The following is a 22,759-nucleotide window of genomic DNA, read 5'->3' as shown; positions in this document are numbered from 1 at the left end:
TGCTCCTGTATTGGGTGCATATATGTTTATAATGGTTATATCCTCTTGTTGGACTGAGCCCGTTATCATTATGTAGTGTCCTTCTTTGTCTTTTGTTACTTTCTTTATTTTGAAGTCTATTTTGTCTGATACCAGAATTGCAACACCTGCTTTCTTCTCTCTGTTGTTTGCATGAAATATCTTTTTCCATCCCTTGACTTTAAGTCTGTGCATGTCTTTGGGTTTGAGGTGAGTCTCTTGTAAGCAGCATATGGCTGGATCTTGCTTTTTTATCCATTCTATTACTCTGTGTCTTTTGATTGGTGCATTCAGTCCATTTACATTTAGGGTGATTTTATTGAAAGGTATGAACTTATTGCCATTGCAGGCTTTAAGTTTGTGGTTTACCAAAGGTTCAGGGTTAGCTTCTTTACTATCTTACTGTCTAACTTAACTCACTTGTTGAGCTATTACAAATGCGGTCTAATGATTCTTTATTTCTCTCCCTTCTTATTCCTCCTCCTCCCTTCTTCATATGTTGGGTGTTCTGTTCTGTGCTCTTTGTAGGAGTACTCCCATCTAGAGCAGTCCCTGTAGGATGCCCTGTAGAGGGTTTGTGGGAGGCAAATTCCCTCAACTTTTGCTTGTCTGGGAATTGTTTAATCCCTCCTTCATATTTAAATGATATTCGTGCTGGATACAGTAGTCTTGGTTCAAGGCCCTTCTGTTTCATTGCATTAAGTATATCATGCCATTCTCTTCTGGCCTGTAGGGTTTCTGTTGAGAAGTCTGATGATAGCCTGATGGGTTTTCCTTTGCAGGTCACCGTTTTTTTCTCTCTGGCTGCCTTTAATACTTTGTCCTTGTCTTTGATCTTTGCCATTTTAATTATTATGTGTCTTGGTGTTGCCCTCCTTGGATCCCTTGTCATGGGAGTTCTGTGTACCTCTGTGGTCTGAGAGGCCATTTCCTCCCCTAGTTTGGGGATGTTTTCGGCAATTATTTCTTCAAAGACACTTTCTATCCCTTTTTCTCTCTCTTCTGGTACCCCTATAATGCGAATATTGTTCCTTTTTGATTGGTCACTCAGCTCTCTTAGAATTCTTTCATTTCTGGAGATCCTTTTATCTCTCTCTGCATCAGCTTCTCTGCATTCCTGTTCTCTGTTTTCTAGTCCATTAATGGTCTCTTGCATCTCGTCCATTCTGTTCTGAAGTCCTTCGAGAGCTTTTTTTATTTCTGTATTCTCCTTCCTTAGTTCTTGCATATTTCTCTGCAAGTCCATCAGCATGGTTATGACTTTTGTTTTGAATTCTTTTTCAGGAAGACTGGTCAAATCTATCTCCCCAGGTTCCTTTTCAGGGGAAGATGTAGCAGATGCCGAAGCTGTCTGGGTTAGTCTTGTCTGGATCATATTTTTTTGCCTTTTCATGTTGACAGGTGCTATTGACTGTCAGCTGGGAGGGCCAAACTTTTCACTTGCTACTGGCCTTTCTTTACCGGGACAACTGTGACCCCTAGTGGCTTATGTTGGGTAATTGCGTGTAGACTGGGTCTTTGTGTCTTGCCTGGCCAATATGGAGAAAACTCCCTTTCTGAGGGCGGGGCTTGCCTTAGGCTGCTTCTTTGCTTTCGCAGCACCCGGAGGGGTAATGGATGGGGGCGGGGTGGGGTGTTGTTTGGCTGTTTACCTCCGTGAGGGATCTCAGAGCTGTTGCCCAGGGGGTTAGTGCCCCCAGTTTTCCCTGTATTTTCCAGCCACTGGACTGTGACCTTTGTTGTTTCCGTCCAGCTGTTATGTCCTTGTCCCTTTAAGACTTCCGAAAGCACTCGCTTTTCTTTGTCAAAGGGGCATCAGCTTCGGAACCCGCTCAGAGGTCTTGCTGCCCTATTTCCCTTGTTTCCAGCCCTCCATGCATGGACTGTGTCTGCACTCTGGTGCGGGTGGCTGGGGGTGGGTGTTTAGCAGTCCTGGGCTCCCTCTCCCTCCCGCCGGGAGCTGGGAGGAGGTGTGCTTGGGTCCCGCTGGGCCGGGGCTTGTATCTTACCCCTTTCACCAAGTGGTGGGCTCTCGCATGAGTGGATGTATTCTGGCTGTTGTCCTGTGTCTTCTGGTCTCTCTTTTAGGGTTAGTTGTATTTGTTGTATTTTCAAAAATATATACGTTTTTGGGAGGAGATTCCCACTGTCCTACTCATGCCACCATGTTGGCTCCCAGGAGCATTTTTAAATTAAGAGATCTCAAAAAAAAAGCAATCCTCTTTATCCCTAGGTAATAATCTGTCATTTTGGCCTTGGTTAAGGAGAGAGGGGTGATTACTGAAAGAAAAGATGGGGAAAAGTGAAGAAAATAAAGAGGCAAGAAAAGGAAAAGCTATGGGACCCTGAAGGCTTTACCACATCTGAAGACACAGGAGAAAGTAAAGTTCACAAAACAAAAAGATTAGGTTCTTATAAAGTTGCCAGTGAGCGTGGGGTGGCGGGAGGCTGGGGGAAGGATTTTTATGAACCTTTTTTGAGTCAAACATCCTAAGAGCTAAGGAATTCTGAATTGGACAATTACAGTTCTACCTCTCTCCGACCTCTCTATGCCATTGTCCTCCTTACCTTCCTTAAATACAGGCATTCCTTAAGGTCCACTGCTTTCCATCTATTAGCTCTTCTCAACTTCAGACAGCTTGCTAATTATAGTTTTTGCCTGTGAATGAGGAAGTATCCTTGTACTCTTGCTGTGGTGGTGTTCTGTAGTTTGTCCCTTTTGTGGCAAGAAGCTATGGGCACTTCTTTGTAGCTGTCACAAGTTCAAAATGGCCTGTAATAATTTCTTGCTTGTAACAATCACTACATAATCCCAATCTCCCTGTCTATCCATGACAATGAACAGTAAGGAAGTAAAGGCAATGAGTATGGATACAAATGGTGGTGAAAGAATGCAAAAAAGGATGACATTTTGGAGGACAGAAATAGCAAACCAATAAAACTTTTCAGGATCAGGGAGAGTGGATGCATTCCTAAAGGCACAGAAGAAGGAGTAAGAAGAATTGCAAATGAAAAGTAATGTAATATTTATTTACTGGAGATGTGGGCCAGGTTTGAGAGTAGGGAGATAATTAGGGAACAAGAATGTACAGAATACTGAAGTGGGGCCAGCTGTGGAGAAGTGTGAGGTGGGAAGTAGAGGAGAGACCATGCTGCCTCAGAGATGTGGCTCAAAACAACATGGCAACAGGGTCCAGAGGCTTCAGGGAAGTTGATGTGTGATAAAGATTTCTTCAAGCAACTGCAGATGCCATAAAACTATTCATCAAAAAAAAACACACAGTTTACCTGAAAATATTAGGAATATTTTGATGGTGTATCAATCATTACATACTCCATAACCAAACATTTTGATGTACAATTTAAAGAAAAGCAAAATGAATTAAAAAAGTTATCAGTAACCAACCAAAGTAGATATCAATCAACCAAGGGTTAACCAGATTCATTTAACTAAATTTTGCTGCACTGTTGCTTATACTGCAGACTACTGACAAAAAATCCCCACGAAAGTACAAACTGAATGAACTCAACCATATCTGTCTGATAAAGCAATCTTTCTAAAAAACAGTAAAACAAAACAAAATCTAAATCTAGTTGACAAAACCTGAGGTTTCCCTTAGTCTAAAGTTTCTATTTTTCCAAATATAAGATTTCCAAAATTAGTAATAAGGAAGAGCAGGTAAGAAACTGTCCTATTTTTTTTTTTTTGGAGTGGGATGCAGAGAGGAGTGGGGAGGGTATATATGTTTGTTCAAATTGTGTATGGTGAAAACAGGAAAAACTTGAGAGCAGCAATGTGTTAGCCAGAGTGAAGAAGTCAACCCTTCTGTTGATTAGACATACTCGTATAGTGATATAATTAAACACCAGTCATTGGGTAGAGTGGAATCTTCTTCCTTTGTTAGCTTTGAAGGAGCTTAACCTGCAGATCCCCAGAAAGGAGTCATTAAATGAGGCAGACTTTTTTTTTTTCTTCTAAAAGTAATCTGATGTCCTCATGTGTGTATCACGCTACTTCTGTATATAGGAAAACTGCCAGCAGTTGTCCATATAGTTAAAATGAAATTTCTCTCCACTAACAAGAAAGATTAAATGATTTATCAATGGTGTGCCCATTTCATTTGTGTACTTTTTTGGAGCAGTAATTGAAACGTTAGGATGTTGCACCTTGATCTTATACTTTACTAAAATCTAGTAACTGCTTTTTTGGATACTTTTTTATAACTCCTTCTCTCCCCTCCTAACAATTTCAAAGTGCCCAGGAAATCCTTGACCATGTTCCTAACTACATCCTAAAATTAAATGAATACTAATTAGAAGATCAGGCAAATAGCACATTATTGCAAGGCTTAGTACTACTGCTTGGTGATATTTCATGTGAGGACCACATGATATCAACCATGACAACATTGCCTTGGAACTGCCTAAGGGGTATAAATCACAATTTATACCAGTCACCCAAAAATATCTGAATGCATTTAGTGTACTACATTTATAGTTGCAATATATTTTATAAGTTATCTAGCAAAGTATCAGTATTTTTGAAGTACTGGTGACTAAAAAAAATAAGCCTTAATAACCTTAAAACTAAAAATCTTAAAAAAAAAAAAAGAACTAAAAAACTAAAAATCTTAACCTCCATTGTTGATAGAGTATAAAAAATAAAACATTACTATAAGTTCTTTTATCCAACTAAAAATAACCTGTTAGGGCATTGTAAAATAATGCTGTTATTTTGAATTCTGGGGGAATCCCTCTGTGTTTTTCTTTAATACATGTATACCGTGATTTTATGTATCTTACTCTATCTTGGCCTCTGTTTTGGCTTTCACTTTTTGTCTTTCTGGAGTCAATTCATTTTTATACTCAGAAATTTAAAGCTGGAAATGTCATGAATATTCTTTATTGTAGCTACCTCACCTTTTTAAAATGAGGAAACTCAGAAATAGTGCCTTGCCCAAGGTTACAGCTAGTTAGAGATTGGGAGCTAGACTTTAGTTCTGACTTTCTTTTGTTTGCAATACTGCATACCTTTATTGCTTTGGTTATATATATCATTAATGTTGTGGTTTCTTGGAATAGTATCTGTCCCAAGTACACACAGAACTTTAAGATATTAGTTTTGACTGATTGTCCCAACACCATTCCACATTCTTTTCAACAGTATGGCCAAAGCAGCAGAGTTGTAATCTCTGGCAAGACAACAAAAATTCTCATACATAATTCATCATTTAGATCCCAAAATCTTGGATACAGTCAACATTATCTGTCATTAGCAATCTGGCTACCTGCTAAATCTTACGTGCCTTTTAGCTCATTCATGAATTTTCTCAAGCTCTCCCAGCAGTGTGTTTTCACTGGGTTAGCATTTCAGTGCCTACAACAGTAAGGCTTGCTCACCTAGAAAATTTATTATTCTAGATTATTTGTAAAATATTAATAATTCTGACATCAATTTCTTTGATAAGTATGAACAGCTCCACCTCTCATTTATTTACCAGAATAACCCATTTATGTATAACCAAATTTCCTCGGGTCCACTGTCTTATAAAGACTTTCTATAGTCATGTTCATTCACAAGGACACAAAAGAAGACAGAGATAGCCACATAAAAAGCTTACAGTTCAGTTTTTTAAAAATTGGAGGGGCACTGCAATTTAGAGCAGTCTGAGTTTCATTTTATGATTTGATTCATACCTATATATAAAGAATTCCTATCTTATGTAAACTTATCATTGCTATTATAAATTATAATAACTCTAAAAACCAAAAAGCCCCAGCTCAGAATTTATAGTTATTTGAGAACAGTATCAGAAGATACCTCATCACCTCATGTGGTTGAAATATCATGCTCTCTTTAAATGTGGCTGAGGATAATGCAAGCTGTAAGAAAATGCCCAGGACATAGAAAGGGAGATAAGCAAGTGGGCTGAACATGTTTATGTGTACCATTATTTTATAACAGGAAGATCGGTTTAAAATTCATTGCTACAAAGATCATGGAACCTCCAAATTATCATAAGTAATGAGTTTACAATGAATCTTTTAAGTAATTTGCTGCTTTCAAATGAAGTATAACCCTTCAATGAACTGGGTTTCTAGAACATTTGCTTTTGTTGTCCATTTATAACTTGTCCTCAATCCCCCGTTCTCATCATTTCCTGTTCTCTAACACATTCCTAAAGTCTTTAAAAATTCCTTCTCTGATCCTTTTTCCTTTCCTTGTTTTCTCTTACTTTTCCTTTCACTGTCCTTTTTTTTAAACTTGCTTTCTGAAACCCCTTTTCCATTTCATCACCTGCTTTCCTCATGTCCAGATACTCTTGTTTGTGTATCCTGAGACCACCTTGCATGCTGCTCACCCACTGCCACAAATACCCTATTTTAACTCTCATTTAAGCAGTTTTCCCTTCTTCTGGCCTATCCAATATGCCACCATTCCTCCTTTTCTCCCCACAAAGCTACCATTCTCTCTGTCTAGCTATAAGCCATAGGGCAGTAAAATCTTCAAACTAAATCACATTAATGTAAATAGTTAATCATCTTTACTCACCCAAGCCCAACCCCCATCCTGTCTGATGTCCACAGGAGACTAATGCTTGCTAAAATAATTTTATCTGGTAAACTTTCACACAAATTGGGTAGAAAACTGGTATTGGGGAAGTGGGTAGTGGGTTTAGCTGGAGACTCACTTTAAACATACAAAATAACCTATTTTCCAATATATTCCAACCTTGGAATAGGCAAGGAATTAGTGAATAAATATCTGGATCCCTGTTGGGATTTCCTGATTCTACATGCTTCCCAAGGTCTGGTTATGTCCAACCTTTGATATCCAATGACTGGAGGAAAGAGGGTGGGCCCATGGTTTGTCCTGGTTTCCAAAGTCTGGATGCAAATAATATTACCAGTCAGGGGTCATATAACACTGAAGCCCCAGTGCCAGAAAAATGAGAGGTCTGATGGTTTCTGTAGTTAGATCAGAAGGATCTGAGAGTTTTCTGTCCCACATCTGTTCATCTCTCTTCTTCATCTAGTTGGTCGTAGAAATGCTTGTTTCAATTATATTAAAGTAATGCTAACTACCATTTAGGGATGGCATAACAGCAAACATCATATTGCAGTTAGATTTACTATAAGCTTTACTTTAAAATACAACACTATATTTTACTCAACTGTTTAATCTTCATATCTGTGTTTATATGGTAAGTTTATCTTACAAATTAAGAAACAGTAACAACTCAGAGAGAACACTAGAAATGCCCAATAAATACTGGTTGCATGAATTAACACTGTTTATTTCAAGTCACATAAATATTCACTGAGCACACACTATATGCAAATCAGGGATTACTTCACTTGGGTGAATTAACTTAAGACTTCTCTGCACTGAAAATCTGTTGCAAGGATGGAAGAGGGTTTTATTCTGCCTGTAGCAGACACTCATTAACGCCCCCCTTCCCTCACCATGTCCCCCATTGCTGGACTCTAGCTATACAACCTACTGGGGTATTGTCTCTCCTTCAAGCTCTTGTATTACCCAGCTTTATTCTGTCATCCATTAATTGCTATTAACTAATGTTAATATTGTGCAGTAACATCTGCACAACAGTTACATCTTTCTTTGCCTTAGTAATAAAGAAGATTATCTGGAAATATTGCTCCAAAATCAGAATATAGAAGATCAAACAGAATGACATCAAGTAAAACCTTTTCCCTGGACAGCTGTAGTATAGTAGTGATGCCGGGGTTCTTGTTTGTGGAGTCGAAGAATGAACTTAGCAAACACCCAAGGTAGGAGAGCCAGGGAGAGGCTTTTATTGAGACATACAGTGAGAGGACAGAGCTCCTGGCTTGCACCAGGAGGGGACAAGAGTCTGGGCTGGTGCATTGTCTAGGGGATTTATAGGCATTTGAGAATTTTGGGGAACTGATAAAGGGCTTAGAGTGTGGACTTTTACTACCTGCCCTGCCCCCAAGGTGGGCTGGGTTGTTGTTTGTTTGCTAGGGCTGTTTACAGTGGTCACAGGTTATGATGACATACCCTTCTTTATTTGTGGAACATTCAAACATTCCAGGCCAAGTTGTTCCTGGTCTTTGAGCTTTAACTGATCTCACTGAAGATGTCTATATTCCTAGTCTGGTATCTTTACTCTAGAGAATTAGTGTGACCTTGACTTTGCAAAATGGTTAACACAGAGTTTTGATAGGGACTTCTTTGCACATTGTTATATTGCTCTGACTGTAAATATCCTGCCTTGCTTTTTCCGGAGGCCCTCACCCTACTCTGACTACACCCATGGTCCCTGTCTCAGTAGTGGTCTAGATGGACAGGGAGAAAGCACTATAGGTGATCACAGCCCAGTTTCAGATAGTTGCTAAGACAGAGCATTTTAATACTTAAAAACAGGTGGGCCATATCTCAAAATGATGGCACTTTCAATTTAATACATTTAGTTTCATGAAAAACAATTTCAAGGATATATTTATCGGGTCCATTTGAATAGATATTAAGACTCAATATACAACCTTTTCATTGATAACTATATAATCGTATAAACACTGACAGCTGCAGAAATTGCACACTGTGTCTACACATACCACATCCAAATATACACATACTCTTCAAATCCTCAAAGATATCTACACATTCAGACATACACAGAACTATATTTGTTTGATATTCTGAGAAAACATAATTATTTAAAATATCAAAATAAAATGATCTTCCTTTTTAAATACTTGTAAATGGACACATAAATAAAGTTTGAACTAAATCACTTATTCTTTTTAAATTGTGCCTTTTTTTTACTTTAACAAGGCCTTGTGTCAAAGCTCAAGTATCATAACTTAAGAGGCTTCTAAGGACATTCAAGTTAGTTAATTCTATTAATTAACAGTATGAAAACAGCCCATTCACAAAAGCCCTCCCAATATTTGGAGGACCATATTCCAAAATCTAAGTCTATGTACTTTCATATTAATCTGTCTTATGAGTGTAATTTATTAATAGGTATATAGCATTTACTAAGTCCTGATTCATTATATTGCAACAACCTTAGAAACACAATGAGATACCACTTTACACCCACTATAATTAGCATTTAAAAAGGGGGGGGATAAGTACTGTTGAGGATGTAGAAAATTGGAACCCTTGTACATTGCTGGTGGGAATGTACAATGTGCAAGCCACTGTGGAAAACAGTTTGCTGGTTCCTCAAAAAATTAAACAGAACTATCATATAACTCAGCAAAACCCAAAGAACTGAAAATAAGCATTCAAACAAATACTTGCATGCAAATGGTCATAGCAGCATGATTCAAAACAGCCAAAAGGCAGAAAGAGCCAAATGTCCACCACAGATGAACGGGTAAACCAAATGTAGTATATATCCGTATGCTATAAACTAAATGTCTGTGTCCTTCTAAAATTTATATGCTGAAGCCCTAGTCCCCAGTGTGATGGTATTTTGAGATGAGGCCTTTGGGAGGTAATCTGGTCATGAGGGCAGAGCCTTCATCAATGGGATTAATGGCAGGATAAGAAGACACACAAGAGAGGTGATCTCTTTCTATCAGATAAGGATACAGTAAGAAGGTGGCCCATCTGCAAACCAGGAAGTGGGCTCTCATCAGACACCAAATCTACTGGCACCATGACCTTGGACTTCCCAACCTCCAGAACTGTGAGAAATCAATGTTTGTTGTTTAAACCACCTTGACTATGGTATTTTGTTATGGCAGCCTGCACAGATTAAGACACAATACAGTGGAATGTTAGCCATAAAAAAGAATAAATTGTTGACACATGCTACATGGATGAAACTTGAAAATACTACACTAAGTCAAAGAAACCAGACAGAAAAGGTAATATATTGCATGATTTCATTTATGTGAAATATCCAGAATAGGTAAATCCATAGAGACAGAAGGCAGACTTGGTGGCTGCCAAGAGTTGGCAGAGGGGTTGACAAGGGCTGATGGTTAATGGTCTGGAGTTTCCTGTAGAAGCATCGGAAGTGTTTTGGGAAACTTGACTGAGGTGGTGGTTAAAGAACATTGTTGAGTATACTAAATGCCGCTGGTTTACTTTAAAATGGTTCACTTTATGTAAATTTTATCTCCTTTGTTAAAAAAGCTTAGAAATTCACGGAACAACCAATTTAGCTATTTTAAAATTTTATATTCTTTAGTAATAATGGAAAGCTATTTGCCAGTGACTAAAGAATCAAATGTAGTTCCTTCAAAAACAGTGCATGTGAACAGTGAAACTGAAAACTGCATTTTTAAATCTGATCAAATAAAAGGCGTAAGGTATATTTCAGTGATGATCAACATGTACAAGTGGACACATATGATGAAGAGTATGTGCCAAATATGTCTGAATATAAGAATTATTTTCCAAAATGTATCTATCATAAATACGTTGTATTTGGATTTCCACCAAGTTCTCACTAGAAAAGGTGCTTTCTTGATTTGTTTATTTTGAGAAAGTCAGTCCTTGGAGAAGACAGTGTGAAAAATCCCTCAATCAATCCTGGTTTGAGAAATTTTAAGGTCACCTGACAGAAGTGATAAGAAATTTAACCTTAATTTAGTAGTTTTTATACCAACACTCCACATTTGCAAGTGCTAGATGTCACGGTAAACAAAAGCCTAAATTTTAGAGACCATTTTAAGAAGCAATCCAGTGAACAGTTACATTGTGCAGATAATAAACATATGTCCACAGTACAAAAGAATAAAAAACGTTATGTTATGTAAGTGGGTATTTGTAGAATTTCCAATGGTTGCCTCAGATACATTAAAAAACTGCTTCATATAGAAAATTTAGGTGAAGTAACTAAAAATCTACGATAGTTTTAAAAACAGCTATATTGATTACAAAGACACGGATGTAAAAGATGCACAGAAAGAACTCATAAAAAATTGTTATATAAAATGAGATGTAATAAAGTAAAATCCCTAAGTTAATATTAACCTTTATATAACTTTAAATATGTTTGAGTTAAAAAGAAAAACCAAACAATGAATAAAACAACTTTAGGGATTCTTAGGAAAATAGAGTATGGCTTTATATTGCAAGAATTATCAGTATACACATGAGAAAAAAGACTGAAAAGAGGTATACCATAAAATGCTACAAAGTAATTATTTTGAGTGGTAAGAGATTATTTTGGGATTGTGACTTTAATTTTCTCTGTATTTCCTTTGTACTCTGAACATTTTCCTCAATCTATATATATATTACTCTTGAAATACATTAAAACAAAAGCAATAAGAATTAAAAATAAAATTTATTTTCTTAATGGCATAGAATCATAAAATCTTTGCCAAGAGAGTCTCCCATCTATATCTTCATCTACATTCTGCCAAACTGGAGTAATCTTATCTGCAATATTTGACATCATTCAGCTTTCTCCTAATACAGAATCAGTATTTTGAAAAATACTTGTTCCACTTTGAATGACTGAAAACTTCATTGATTCATCTATTAGTGCCCAAATATAGTACCTATAAGAGCCCTGTATTGTATAGTAATCATGCTAAGTTCTACTTTCTAATTTTCTACTATTATTTCCAATTTTGCTGTCTAGAGAAAGAATATACATCTATTCCTTTCTTTAAAAGATAGCCTTTGAGATACTTTCATACAACTCTCAGGAGTCCCTGAAGTCTTCACTCTTTTAGCTTCTATATTCAGTTACATTCCTTGGTATACCCTACCTGGTATCCAATAATATTCTTAAAATGGCATTGCCAGGACCTAAAACAATACCCCAAATGACTTCTGATCAGCCCTAGTCTGAATTAATCATTCCAGGATATATGAACTTTTTTCTTTTATGAATGTAGTTTAAGACTGCCATCAGCATTCTTAGTACTTAACTAACATCGAAGTCTAAGATTATAGTCAATGGAACCATCCAATCTATTTTCCTAGCAACTCAGGTTTTTCAAATCTACAGCTTAAGCAATGTATTTTTCCATGTTCAATTTTAGAAAAGTTAAATATGGGAAGAAAAATTCACCTTAAAAATAAAGGAAATATATCTATTTCCTGGTCATAAAAAGCTCTGTCTCCCTTCTATATTTTTAGCTTGACTAAGCTATCACTCAATGAATCAACTATTTATTGCTTGTTTTGTCTATTAGGAATTGTACTCTTTTGACATTCAGTGCAAGAAAAAAAATCATACCATCAGAGGCAGTGTGACTGACTCAATTACTTAGGATCCTAATCAGAGAAGAAAAATAAACACAGAAGTGGTGAAAAAATAATGAGTATCCCTGGACCTTTTAGAAACCACTAGTGGACAAACTCAGTTTTCCTTTCAATGTTTTCTTGACAGCAGCAATGGTGTCAAGCCCTGCAGGGGATGGGAATTTCTCCATCTACATTCCTTATATAAGCTCTAAGAGTTATCGGACTCTAGCTCTCTGCATTTGTAAAGTATGTGAATTTATACAAATATAGCCACTGATTTATTTCCATGTTTAAAAATCTTAATATAAATCCTTGGGAAGCAAGAAATGCTAATATTCTAAGTTTCATGTCCAAATCTGAGGACTAAATTGTATATTATTCTTGTTAGTGAAAAATCTCTATAGATTCACACGTACCAAGATTTACTATAATCTAAAAATTAGAAAAGCTATGCCTATTTGAAAAATTTTATCTGCCACTATTTCATTCAAAACCATACAAGTAGTGGCCCAGTAAGTTGTTAGAAAGGATGTTTCCTACCTGCATAAGTACTTAATATGTTCACTTTTGTCCTATACAGATTTTAATTAACAGTATCACTTCACACCCATGTGTAGCTTGTGTAGCTTTCGCAGAAATGGTAGAAGAGCTAAGTGTTTGGAATTACCTTGAGTGGTGAAGTTGAAGAGTGCAGGTGTGTCTCGCCCATTTGGTAGTTTGACATTTGGGTCCCGTAATTCATCAAAAAATGAATGTGCACAAGCTTCCAGTGGTGTCAACCGGGCAGTTGGTGTATATTCCAGCAGACGACTACACAGTGCAATTGCCTCCGGTGGAGTTCGCGGTCGGAAGACCTGCAGTATAAAAAAAGGGGAAAGAACAATTAATGTTATTTTAAGAATCTAAGCAAATCAGCCTCTGAGTACTGAGTTAATTCCCAACACGTACAAAAACATGGCTGCATTTGTGAAAGGAACCTTCTAGAATGAAAGGAGTTAACTATATATGATTCTCCACACTTGGGTGAACTGCTAATTAAAGAGTATATGAGAAAAGCTCAGATAAAAAACTAGGGAAATGGGAAAAAAAAATCTACATTTAGTAATCATAAAGATGTACAAACATGTACACAAAATATGAAAGGTACAAAGAAAGGCTGGGTTCTGGAGGCAAGCACAACTAGAAGACTATAAAAAACTTAAAAGTTTTCACTGCTGTAGGAGTAGGTAAAAGGTTGCCTCTTTTGTGTAACTTTTAGCAAAACAATTGTTAATAATGGACAGTACTGTCAAATTTGGCGATCAATGTCTTTTAAAAAAGAAAAGCTATTTACTTTAGGTCTACAGTATTAATGACTTGGTATTACCTCTTAAATAAACAGAGCCTATCATTATATGAAGAAATTCCTAAATACCCAGAATTTGGCAAAATGTCCACAACTGTTTTCTCAAAGAGTAGCTGTTACTGCGAATATGGCCAGATTGCCCTCATTTGAATGAAAATTCTACGTTTTACTGAGGGGAGAGAAATGTATTTTTCACTAAGAGCCATTAACTCTAAGAAAAAGTCAACTGGAGGCTTTATCGAAGTAAAATGCAAATAAGTTAATTTGCTTAAAGTAATAGAAACACATGTCCATTAAGAAGAACACAGAATCAAATAGAGGGTGTGGCAGTGGTAGTAGAAGTGGACATATAAAGAGAAGCAGACAAGTATAAATGGAGGGAAATAGATCTACAAGTGAGAAAAAGACATGTAGATTGTGACAATGCATGGAGGAGCCATATACGCTAAGGTTTCCTGGTTCCTAATGAGAATGGCTCATTTAATATCTGCCTATTCACTTTGGCTGAAGGTAGAACTAGTTACTATGGAGCTCACTGTATTTCAATAGACTATTTATAAAAGCACAGGCAAACTTTGGAGGAACTTTGGTTCCAGACCCCTGTAATAAAGTGACTATAGCAATAAAGTGAGCCAAATGAATTTTTTGGCTTTCCACTGCATATAGAAGTTATGCTTATACTTACTGTGGTCTATTAAATGTGCAATAGCATTATGTCTAAGAAAGCAGTATACATGCCTTAATTAAAAAAATGCTTTATTGCTAAAAAATGCTAACCATCACCTGAGCTTTCAGTGAATCATAATCACTGATCATAGATCACCATAACAAATATAATAATAATGAAAAAGTTTGAAGTATTTTGAGAATCACTAAAATGTAACAGAGAGACATGAAGTGAGCAAACGCTATTGGAAAAATGGCACCAACAAACTTCCTCAACACAGGGCTGCCACAAAACTTCAATTGGTAAAAAAGGTAATTATCTGCAAAGCTCAATAAGGCAAAGCAAAATGAGGTATGCCTGTACTTTCTACAGCAAAATCTTTTTTTCTTTCGTTTTACACAAAATTTATTATTAATAAAGATATTTTCTGTGGAAATTGAGTAACTGGTTTATGTAGGATATTAGGAATTTATTTCAGAATATTGAGGACTTTAGTCAATTTATTTGGTTGTGTTAGAAAACCCTCTGTTAGGTTATAAAACTGTTTTATCTTTTCTTTTTGAATGGTATGACTTGCCTGTTAAGGAAATCTTAAAGTTAAACTGTTTAGATGTTCCACTGTTCTTTACTGTTTTCCCTCTCTTGCTCCCCAGTCAGGCCTACAATCAAACTCAAAATGTAAAAGAAAATAATCAGTGGGAAAACTTATAAAACTTTTCATAAAAATAGTGAACACTACTGTCATATTTTATCCCAGAGGGCAGTCTGCATTTATTTGACAGCATATGGATTTAGTTTGCTAGCTATTCTAATAAAAAATGCTTTGGCACCAATATGGGAGCACAAGTAGAATTAAAAGTACCACTAAAATTGGAAATAAGTATCTCCAGATAACATTCAAATGTAGGGTAGCTTGACAGTGAGTATATTTTAAATGAAAATATTTTATATTAATGAAGATTTTGTATTAAAGCTATTAATAAAGCTAGTATTGCAAGCTTATCTTTGATTATTAAAAAAACTCATCCACATCTATTTGGTATCTTACTGGCTACAAGTGATCATCCATTTTGGCACTATGATACATACCAGCTTATTTGCCAGTGAATCCTAACTCATAGAATAAAAGTTAAAAATAATATAGAAAAAGAATTCATTTCAAGAGCTCATATTATTATTTTAAACCCTTTCAGAGATTCATGATGAGAAGAGTCTTGGTTCAGTTCTCTATGGATAAAGGTTAAGTGGAAAATCATGTGAGATCAAAACACTGTATCTCCCAAAGTTAACATTTCTGGTCGTAATACAGGGTGTGGTAGCATTCACCTTCCTAACATTACAGCCCAAACTAGAAAAAAGCCCTCTGAATTATTTTTGTGTCTAAAAAAAAGGAAGCTGGTAACTACTGAAATTTGGCTTAAAAACATAGAGGTTTCTACCAGTTTCATTCCTTACTCATTTAAGTTACTTAACATTCAGAACCTTTGGTTCTGTGGATCTTCACCAATATTTACTCAAATAAAAACAATAGTTTTCAAACCCCACAATTCCTAAGTCTACATGTCAGTAAATCACTCAAGAGACTGACAGTCTAAATCTGTACTATGCGGTGAATAAAAACAGAAATCACAGCTACCTACATTGTTCTTACTGTTATTACACTTCAGGTGTGAATAAATGTTTAGCCTTTCAAAAAAGTTTTCCCCCTAGTTTTATAGACCTGCTCTGAAATTTTGGGAAAAAAAAATTAAGTACATACCCGCACTCCTGAGGTGAAATGTCCTGTTCCTGACGAATCCTAAAGATGATAATGCAGTGAAATAATCCAAACAGGGGAAGTCAATCCAAAAGAGAATAGTCCAGCAAGGAAAAATATATCCAATGTTATAAGAAATCCATGGTGTGGGGGGACATAGAAAATGTTTATACAGTTATAAACTTTAAACATCAGTCTCCACAGTAGCAAGTCCAAGTTTTAAAAATTATTTCACCACAGTGTATGCAAAAAATTTTGATTGCGCAATGGTGAGGCACAATAAAGAAACATTTTAGTTTATTATGTTCCAATGCCAGTGCGTTTATTAAAAAAATACAAAACCAAAAAAAGTTAAAATCAAAATGAAATCTAGAAGTAAAGTTCCCAAAGTAAAGTATTTGGTCTTCTGCGACCTGGATTCTTCATCCATTGACATGGCTGGGAGGGGGCTTATTAGCCTGCTTTTAAAGATATGAGTTCCCAATATGCTAATTTTTCTCTATTAATGTTTTCCAGTTACACAGTATAAACATTTTTTTTGCTAAATTATAAGTGATGAGAAGAAAGTAATAAATATATTTAATTTATATTACTATAGATTTCAAGCCAGATATTTTCAATTTGTGTGAACTAAGAAGGATCAGGCCACCGCGGATTATTCTCCATTTTGGATTGACTTCCCTGCTAAAAGATATTTGCTGACATTTTCATTATCTTAGGACTCTTGAAGGAAATTGACAAATCACCTCAGGAGTGCGGGTATAAACTCACTTTTTCTATTGTGGGCTTTGCCCCCTCATACCCTTGCACCCATTACTTAGGAAAAATAAGTAAAGAACATTCTTTCCTTTTTGGAAAAACTCACTGAGAAAAAAATCCTACATCTTTGAGCACTACAAATCAACACAGTTCCATCTGCAAATATGCCCAATTCACCCACCAAAAGCTAAACAAAAAAATATACAATAAACAATTCAACTAAGGGACAGTCACAGTTATAGGTGACATGCAAAGTGATGTACACCAACACCTAGGCACAACGGAGCCAAATATGCAAGGGAGGTCGTATGGTCTATTATGTCTAGGTATTGACAATAAAAAAAAAGGCAGAACTCACCAGTAGCTGTGAATTCCCTTGGCTATTCTAAGAGAATTTAACATTCTTTTAGGATAGTTTCCAGTGGGGGAATTAAATATTTTGCAAAAATAAATAATCCGCGGATTACTTTTAGTCTGCAGACTAAAATTTAGTACACGGATTAAAATCCGGCCCATCAGAAAAAAATTCTCTCATGAACTAAAACACAACCAGGTGGACAAAAATAGAAAACCAGACTAAAAAAACTGAGAGCACAAAGTAAAGACTCAACTGGGCCAACTAACAATTAGTGCGCAGACTAAATATGGCCAGCCAAGTATGTTAGCAAGGCCATGAAGAGCCCAAAACACCCCTAGTAAAAACTTGAAAAAAAAAAAGTAAATTTGTAAAACAAAACAGAACAAAGCAAAAAGTAAATAAATAAAAGAAAGAAAGGAAAAAGTTAAAAGAACCAAAACACTGACATGAACTTTTAAATGGTTCAAATACTACCTCACCTGTGCAGCAACTCATTTAACTCATTTTCTTAAATTGAAACAAACTCTCATCACAAATACTAGTCTATAGAAGAAACCAACAGAAAAAATTTATTTTTTCAAAAAAAAATTCTTTGTGGTATTGAATAAATGCAAATGAATCCTTAAATTATTGAAAATAAATTTGCATTTGGATAACTCAAAAATGACAGAGGCAATTTTCAAATATCAAATTTCAACCTGGAGCTAATTGTTATGACTAAATCTTTAGCCTTTTACAATTACCATTTATAAATAATCTTAAATACCACATCAAGGCCTATTGCTGCTTCACAATACTTGAACAGCACCTACTCACTCCACAGTTTTCATTGTGATAAATGTACAACACAGACACTGTTCTCTGGTCATGCACAAAATACACAAGCACCCAATGTTAAAAACTGATAAACCATGAAAACCCCTAAAGAACAACCCCGATATTGGCTCTCAAGTAACCTATTAATCATCTACAATTGTTTTCAATTTTTAAACCTAAATACAGGATTAAAGTGAGACAATGCCATGAATTTGTTGAACCGTTAATTATGTTAATTAACCAAGTTAATTAACTAATAATTTAAGTCTACTTAAGTGCTCATATGTAGTACATAATTCATAAGAAACACAAAGAGCCCTTCCTTAGCCACAAGAGCTAGAATTCAATAAATTTCACCTGTACTAATTTAAAAGCTTACTGAGTTTCCTGAGCTTTACTACACATAAGAAAAATTACATATACATGTTGATAGCAGCATTTGACTATGCAATGGAATTTCTCCAACATAATTCACTGATAAAATAGTACTACAGGCTTACACAAAAGTGTGATTTACCAAATGTCCACTTACCCAATTTAATCTCTCATTGTTCATAAAATAGTTATTGTAGACAGGCTGACTTTCCTACAAATATGGGAATATATCCTTTTCATTCACACCTGCTCCTGTTAAGGGATATTCCACTGGGCTACAATTCCTAACCTTATCTACAACTAAGCAAATCCAAATCCTCTTTCAACAACCCCACCCCACCCCAGTCGTATCATCTTAAAAATACTTCCTTTTCCCTCCACCACTCTCACTGGAGAGCTGCCTTATAATACCAAATACCTACAGCATGTGAAACACCTCTGAACATCTGCAGCACATAACTGAGTAAATGGTTATGTATTATGTAATACTTGGCTTCAACTAAGTCAGTTATATCACCTGTAAGCTTTTCAAGGACAATGACTATATCCTTCACTTCTTTTGCATCCTTTTATGGTATCCAGCACAGCCCTGGTTACATGGGAGATACGGGTTTTAAAGAACAACTGATAAATTAAAAGTGGATTTTTGCTTTCTTTTTCAATCTACCCCTAACCCTATCCTCTGCTCCCTACAAGTGATCTTGAACCTTATGTCTTAGTACTCTTTTTTAAATATTATTCCTCTCACATATGGATTAGCCACCCTAGTAGCTGGATTTTAATAGCAGAGTTTTCAGTCAAGAATTGGGAGTATAGCTAATATAAACAGAAAAGTGAGGACATCTACTTACATAGGAAAATGGATGTTAGAAAAAGAGAAGTGATTATTCTAACACTAATAAAGATGTAGGCAGAAACTCCGTAGAGAACACAGTTTATTTATGAGACATGTAATAATGGATTAGGAGAATGTTCAGGACAGAGGGGGTTAAGTGATAGTACCGATTTACCTAAGCAAAAGAACAAAACAGATAAGTGGCAACCTTAGGAATCAACAGAAATCCCCAACAGTTTTATGCTTTCTGGAATACATGTGAACAAACTGAGTAAGGCAGAGAGTCCAGAAAAGGTAGAGAGAGTGTACCTACCAAAAACCGTCTGACAGCAATTTTTTGTTTCGTACTCTGTAGGTCCTTCTAAAGGCATTTTGGATAATGTGTTAAATTCTAGTTGGAATAAGTAAATCTACCAAATGAAAAAACTTGTATTGAAAGGCTCAGAAAAAAATATAAGATCATGAAGAAAGTCTTAAAAAGAAGTAAATATAGTGGGGTTTTACTGTTTGTTTAGCTTTATGCATAGAAAATAATAAATATAACTTTTTCAGTCTAGTCTGATTTCTCTGACAGTAGAAATGACTTTGAACTTAATTTTCTGCTTCCTGTTTGCTAGATGTAAATGCAAATATGCTTTAAGTGGACATAGCTTTAAGAAATCAAGTATGTGAGTACTGACTTGTGGATAATGTTTTTTTGAAATGCTTCATAAAGGGTAAGGAGGAATACTTGTCTTGAAGAACTTTACGCAAAAGGTTAGCAGAATCAAGCACTCTAATGGGGAAAAAACTCATTTTTTTTACAATATAACCTTATTAGAAATCCCTAATCTACCCTAACTAAACATTACTTTAAAATTCATTGCCTAAGTATATGCCCCTTAAGTTGGAGCTGCTGGAGAACTTGGGAAACAGCCTGGATTGGAAGGACTAGATGCCTCAGAGAAGGTTACCACTGAGATAAGAACTAAATCTCTTGTTTTTCTAGAAAGGAACGGTAAAACAGGAACAAAGTAACTGTATAATCGGTTATTCAAAATGGAACACTGTTAAGAGTGAAACAATTAGTTACACTGAACAAGCATAAATTGGGACATAGGATCACCCTTATCATTATCCACATGTTATATCAAGTTTTCTTAAAGGCAATGAAGAATCTGAGAATTTTAAATAGGAGTGACAGTATCACCTGTGCTTTCAAGAAAGTTCACTGTGACAGCAATGAGGATGTGAAACTTAAGGAGGAAATCTGATGAAGAGGCAGGAGGTAGTTTTAACAATTCTATGACATGATGATGGCCTCAACTAAAGTCAGGGCAGGACAAAGCATGAAACTACTATACTGGAGGCAGAATCTTTACACTTATTCAGAACTAAAATGAAAAAATGAAATAATGCTTTATATGTATACTTTATAATTTCAAAAGAATCCAGAGAGAACATACAATACCTAATCACTATCTTACAAAAGAAAAAACTAGAGGCAGAAACAGGAGTGGCACTTAAACTAGATCCTCCCTTCATACTTAAAAGACTCATTTAAACATACCCCCATGTACTAAATGCAGAATTTCAGCTTCCTCTTTTCTTCCAGCCAGTCTCTAATTCTCAGTCTACTTATGTATCACTTCCTTTCGTTTCTCATCTGGTTTTCATTCTTTGAAGTGAACAGTATACACCCAACACAGAGGTTTTTATCCTCCCCATCCCCACTCCCATTAATTGTCCCTTCTTCAAAAAATTAGCACTACTTCCATTCCTACTGAAACCTCAGTGCTTTATCAATTAAGTGGCTCTGGCTACTAAGTAAATAGTCCACGGCAACTTACCAGATTTCTAAATTCTCAAGATTCCTGCCATATACCACACTGGGCTCATCTCATTGTTTTGTTCTCCTGTTTGATATCTTTCCTACATACTGAATCTCTCACTCTCGATGTTTCTGTGGAAGACATGTTCTCCTCTTTGTCTGCTTTTCTGAGACAGGCTGCCAATCCTGGGGATACAGCTGTACTACACTGCCCACAGCTTTAGGAAATGGGGCTAAGTAGGTTCTAACAGAAGACCACAGTAAAGGCAAAGTGGTGTTCGCTTCCAGACTCTTGTTTACCTGCCCTCCAGGGGCAAGAAACTCTTCTCTATGAAGAAAAAGATTATGAATTAAAGAAAAAGTAACTCCACTGGCTACCTAATATGAGAGAACATTTCCACTATCACAATGGAGACTTGAGAGGACTGAGCTCCCTCTACAAATCTTAAATTTGATAATTTTATTTTGATAATAACCTATTTTTAAAAATCAGCATAAGCATATTCTGGGTTATTTAAATTCATCTCAATGACAGAGTAGTGCCATGGAATTTCTGCATTTGAATTTGGTTTTGTGTTTACAGAGTAACACCAACCTAGCTGAGTACACTGATGAGAAATTAACATAAGTGTACTTATTACATAATAAAACCATTTATATGAAGTGAAAATCAAATTATGTTAAGGCACACCATGAAGAGTTCACAGTAGTTTGGACAAAAAAGGTGGGAGAATTGAGTCATTATTCTACATATTGTACAGGAATGAAAACCAAACTAAAACAAATAAAAGGGCCTTACATAGATAATTCAAGTTTGAAAAGTATTAGTGTAAGATACAGAAATTTCAGAAATCCACAAGGGCAAAGGAAGGTGTAAAACATACAAATTCAACACAAATCTGTTAGCTGCATTTTAATTAAAATCAACTCCTCACATTCCATCCTGGCTAATACTTGAAAAGATACAATCTAGGGGAGAAAAATGCAGAATATGACACACACTAATATTAGTGGCAGTCTTGATTAAAAACAAAAAAAAGAGGATTGAGAGTGTTAAATATTTCATGACTTCAATTTTAGCATTATATTGGTCAGGAACTCTATATTCAAACTGCAACTCAGCCTTTTAAACCCAAATAGGCCACCTAGGATTCTCTGAGTTTAGAGCCAGAATGAGAGACCCTAATTATCTTCTGACCCACATTGAAAATAAACTTTAAGTACAATCATCGAATGGTTTATCACAGAATATTTAGTGCTATTATAAATTTTAAAAAGGTGGGAGAGGGCAATATACTGCTGCTAAGTGAAAGCTACAAACTAGAATTCTGGCACTGAAATACTAAGGTGCTTGAGTCTTAAAAATAATTAGCAACAAGAAATGTTCTGAAGTGTAGAGAGGTAATAAGATTGTGAGAACTTCAAGGAAAGTAACTGGTATCATAATACAATTTAGAGAGAAAAAGAGACATACTTTGAATCTGGGAATGAAAACTATTTTACTTATAGCCCTAAATTATTTCACCTTATAAAGGATCTATAACCAATTAAATGAACTTATCAATATTTAAAACTGTTATATGTACAATTTTAAATACAGAAGGTCTCTGCTTGAAAAACATAGAAAGGTCAAACATTTCTAACCCACAGAAATATATAATTAAATACAAGTAAACATGGGAGTTACGTTTTTACATAACTTAAGTTTAAAAATCTGGCATTAAACACACACACACAAATGCACACAAATACACACAGATTAATCCTGGCTTTGTCACAGTCATCTGTATAATCTTGGATGAGTCACCTGGT

At 35.7% G+C, this 22,759-nt stretch overlaps 1 protein-coding gene across 7 annotated transcripts in view; it reads right to left on the bottom strand.

The window, feature by feature from the left end:
* GSK3B (glycogen synthase kinase 3 beta) overlaps positions 1 to 22,759 on the bottom strand; it is a 255,961-nt gene that overhangs the window by 26,028 nt on the left and 207,174 nt on the right. For 5 of the 7 annotated variants that reach the window (XM_073231586.1, XM_073231585.1, XM_037013045.2 and 2 more), the window contains 2 exons: positions 15,998 to 16,036; positions 12,894 to 13,080 (listed from right to left, as the gene is read on the bottom strand). In XM_073231586.1, coding sequence (XP_073087687.1) covers positions 12,894 to 13,080; positions 15,998 to 16,036 — 226 coding nt within the window. The remainder of the gene's footprint in view (positions 1 to 12,893; positions 13,081 to 15,997; positions 16,037 to 22,759) is intronic. The other 2 variants (XM_073231587.1, XM_037013044.2) reach the window with 1 other exon arrangement.

The sequence above is a fragment of the Manis javanica genome, chromosome 3 (genome assembly GCF_040802235.1).
Source record: "Manis javanica isolate MJ-LG chromosome 3, MJ_LKY, whole genome shotgun sequence".
In the NCBI taxonomy this organism is placed as follows: Eukaryota; Metazoa; Chordata; class Mammalia; order Pholidota; family Manidae; genus Manis; species Manis javanica.
The sequence above is the reverse complement of the archived record's forward strand: the minus strand, read 5'-3'. Positions and strand labels throughout refer to the sequence as shown.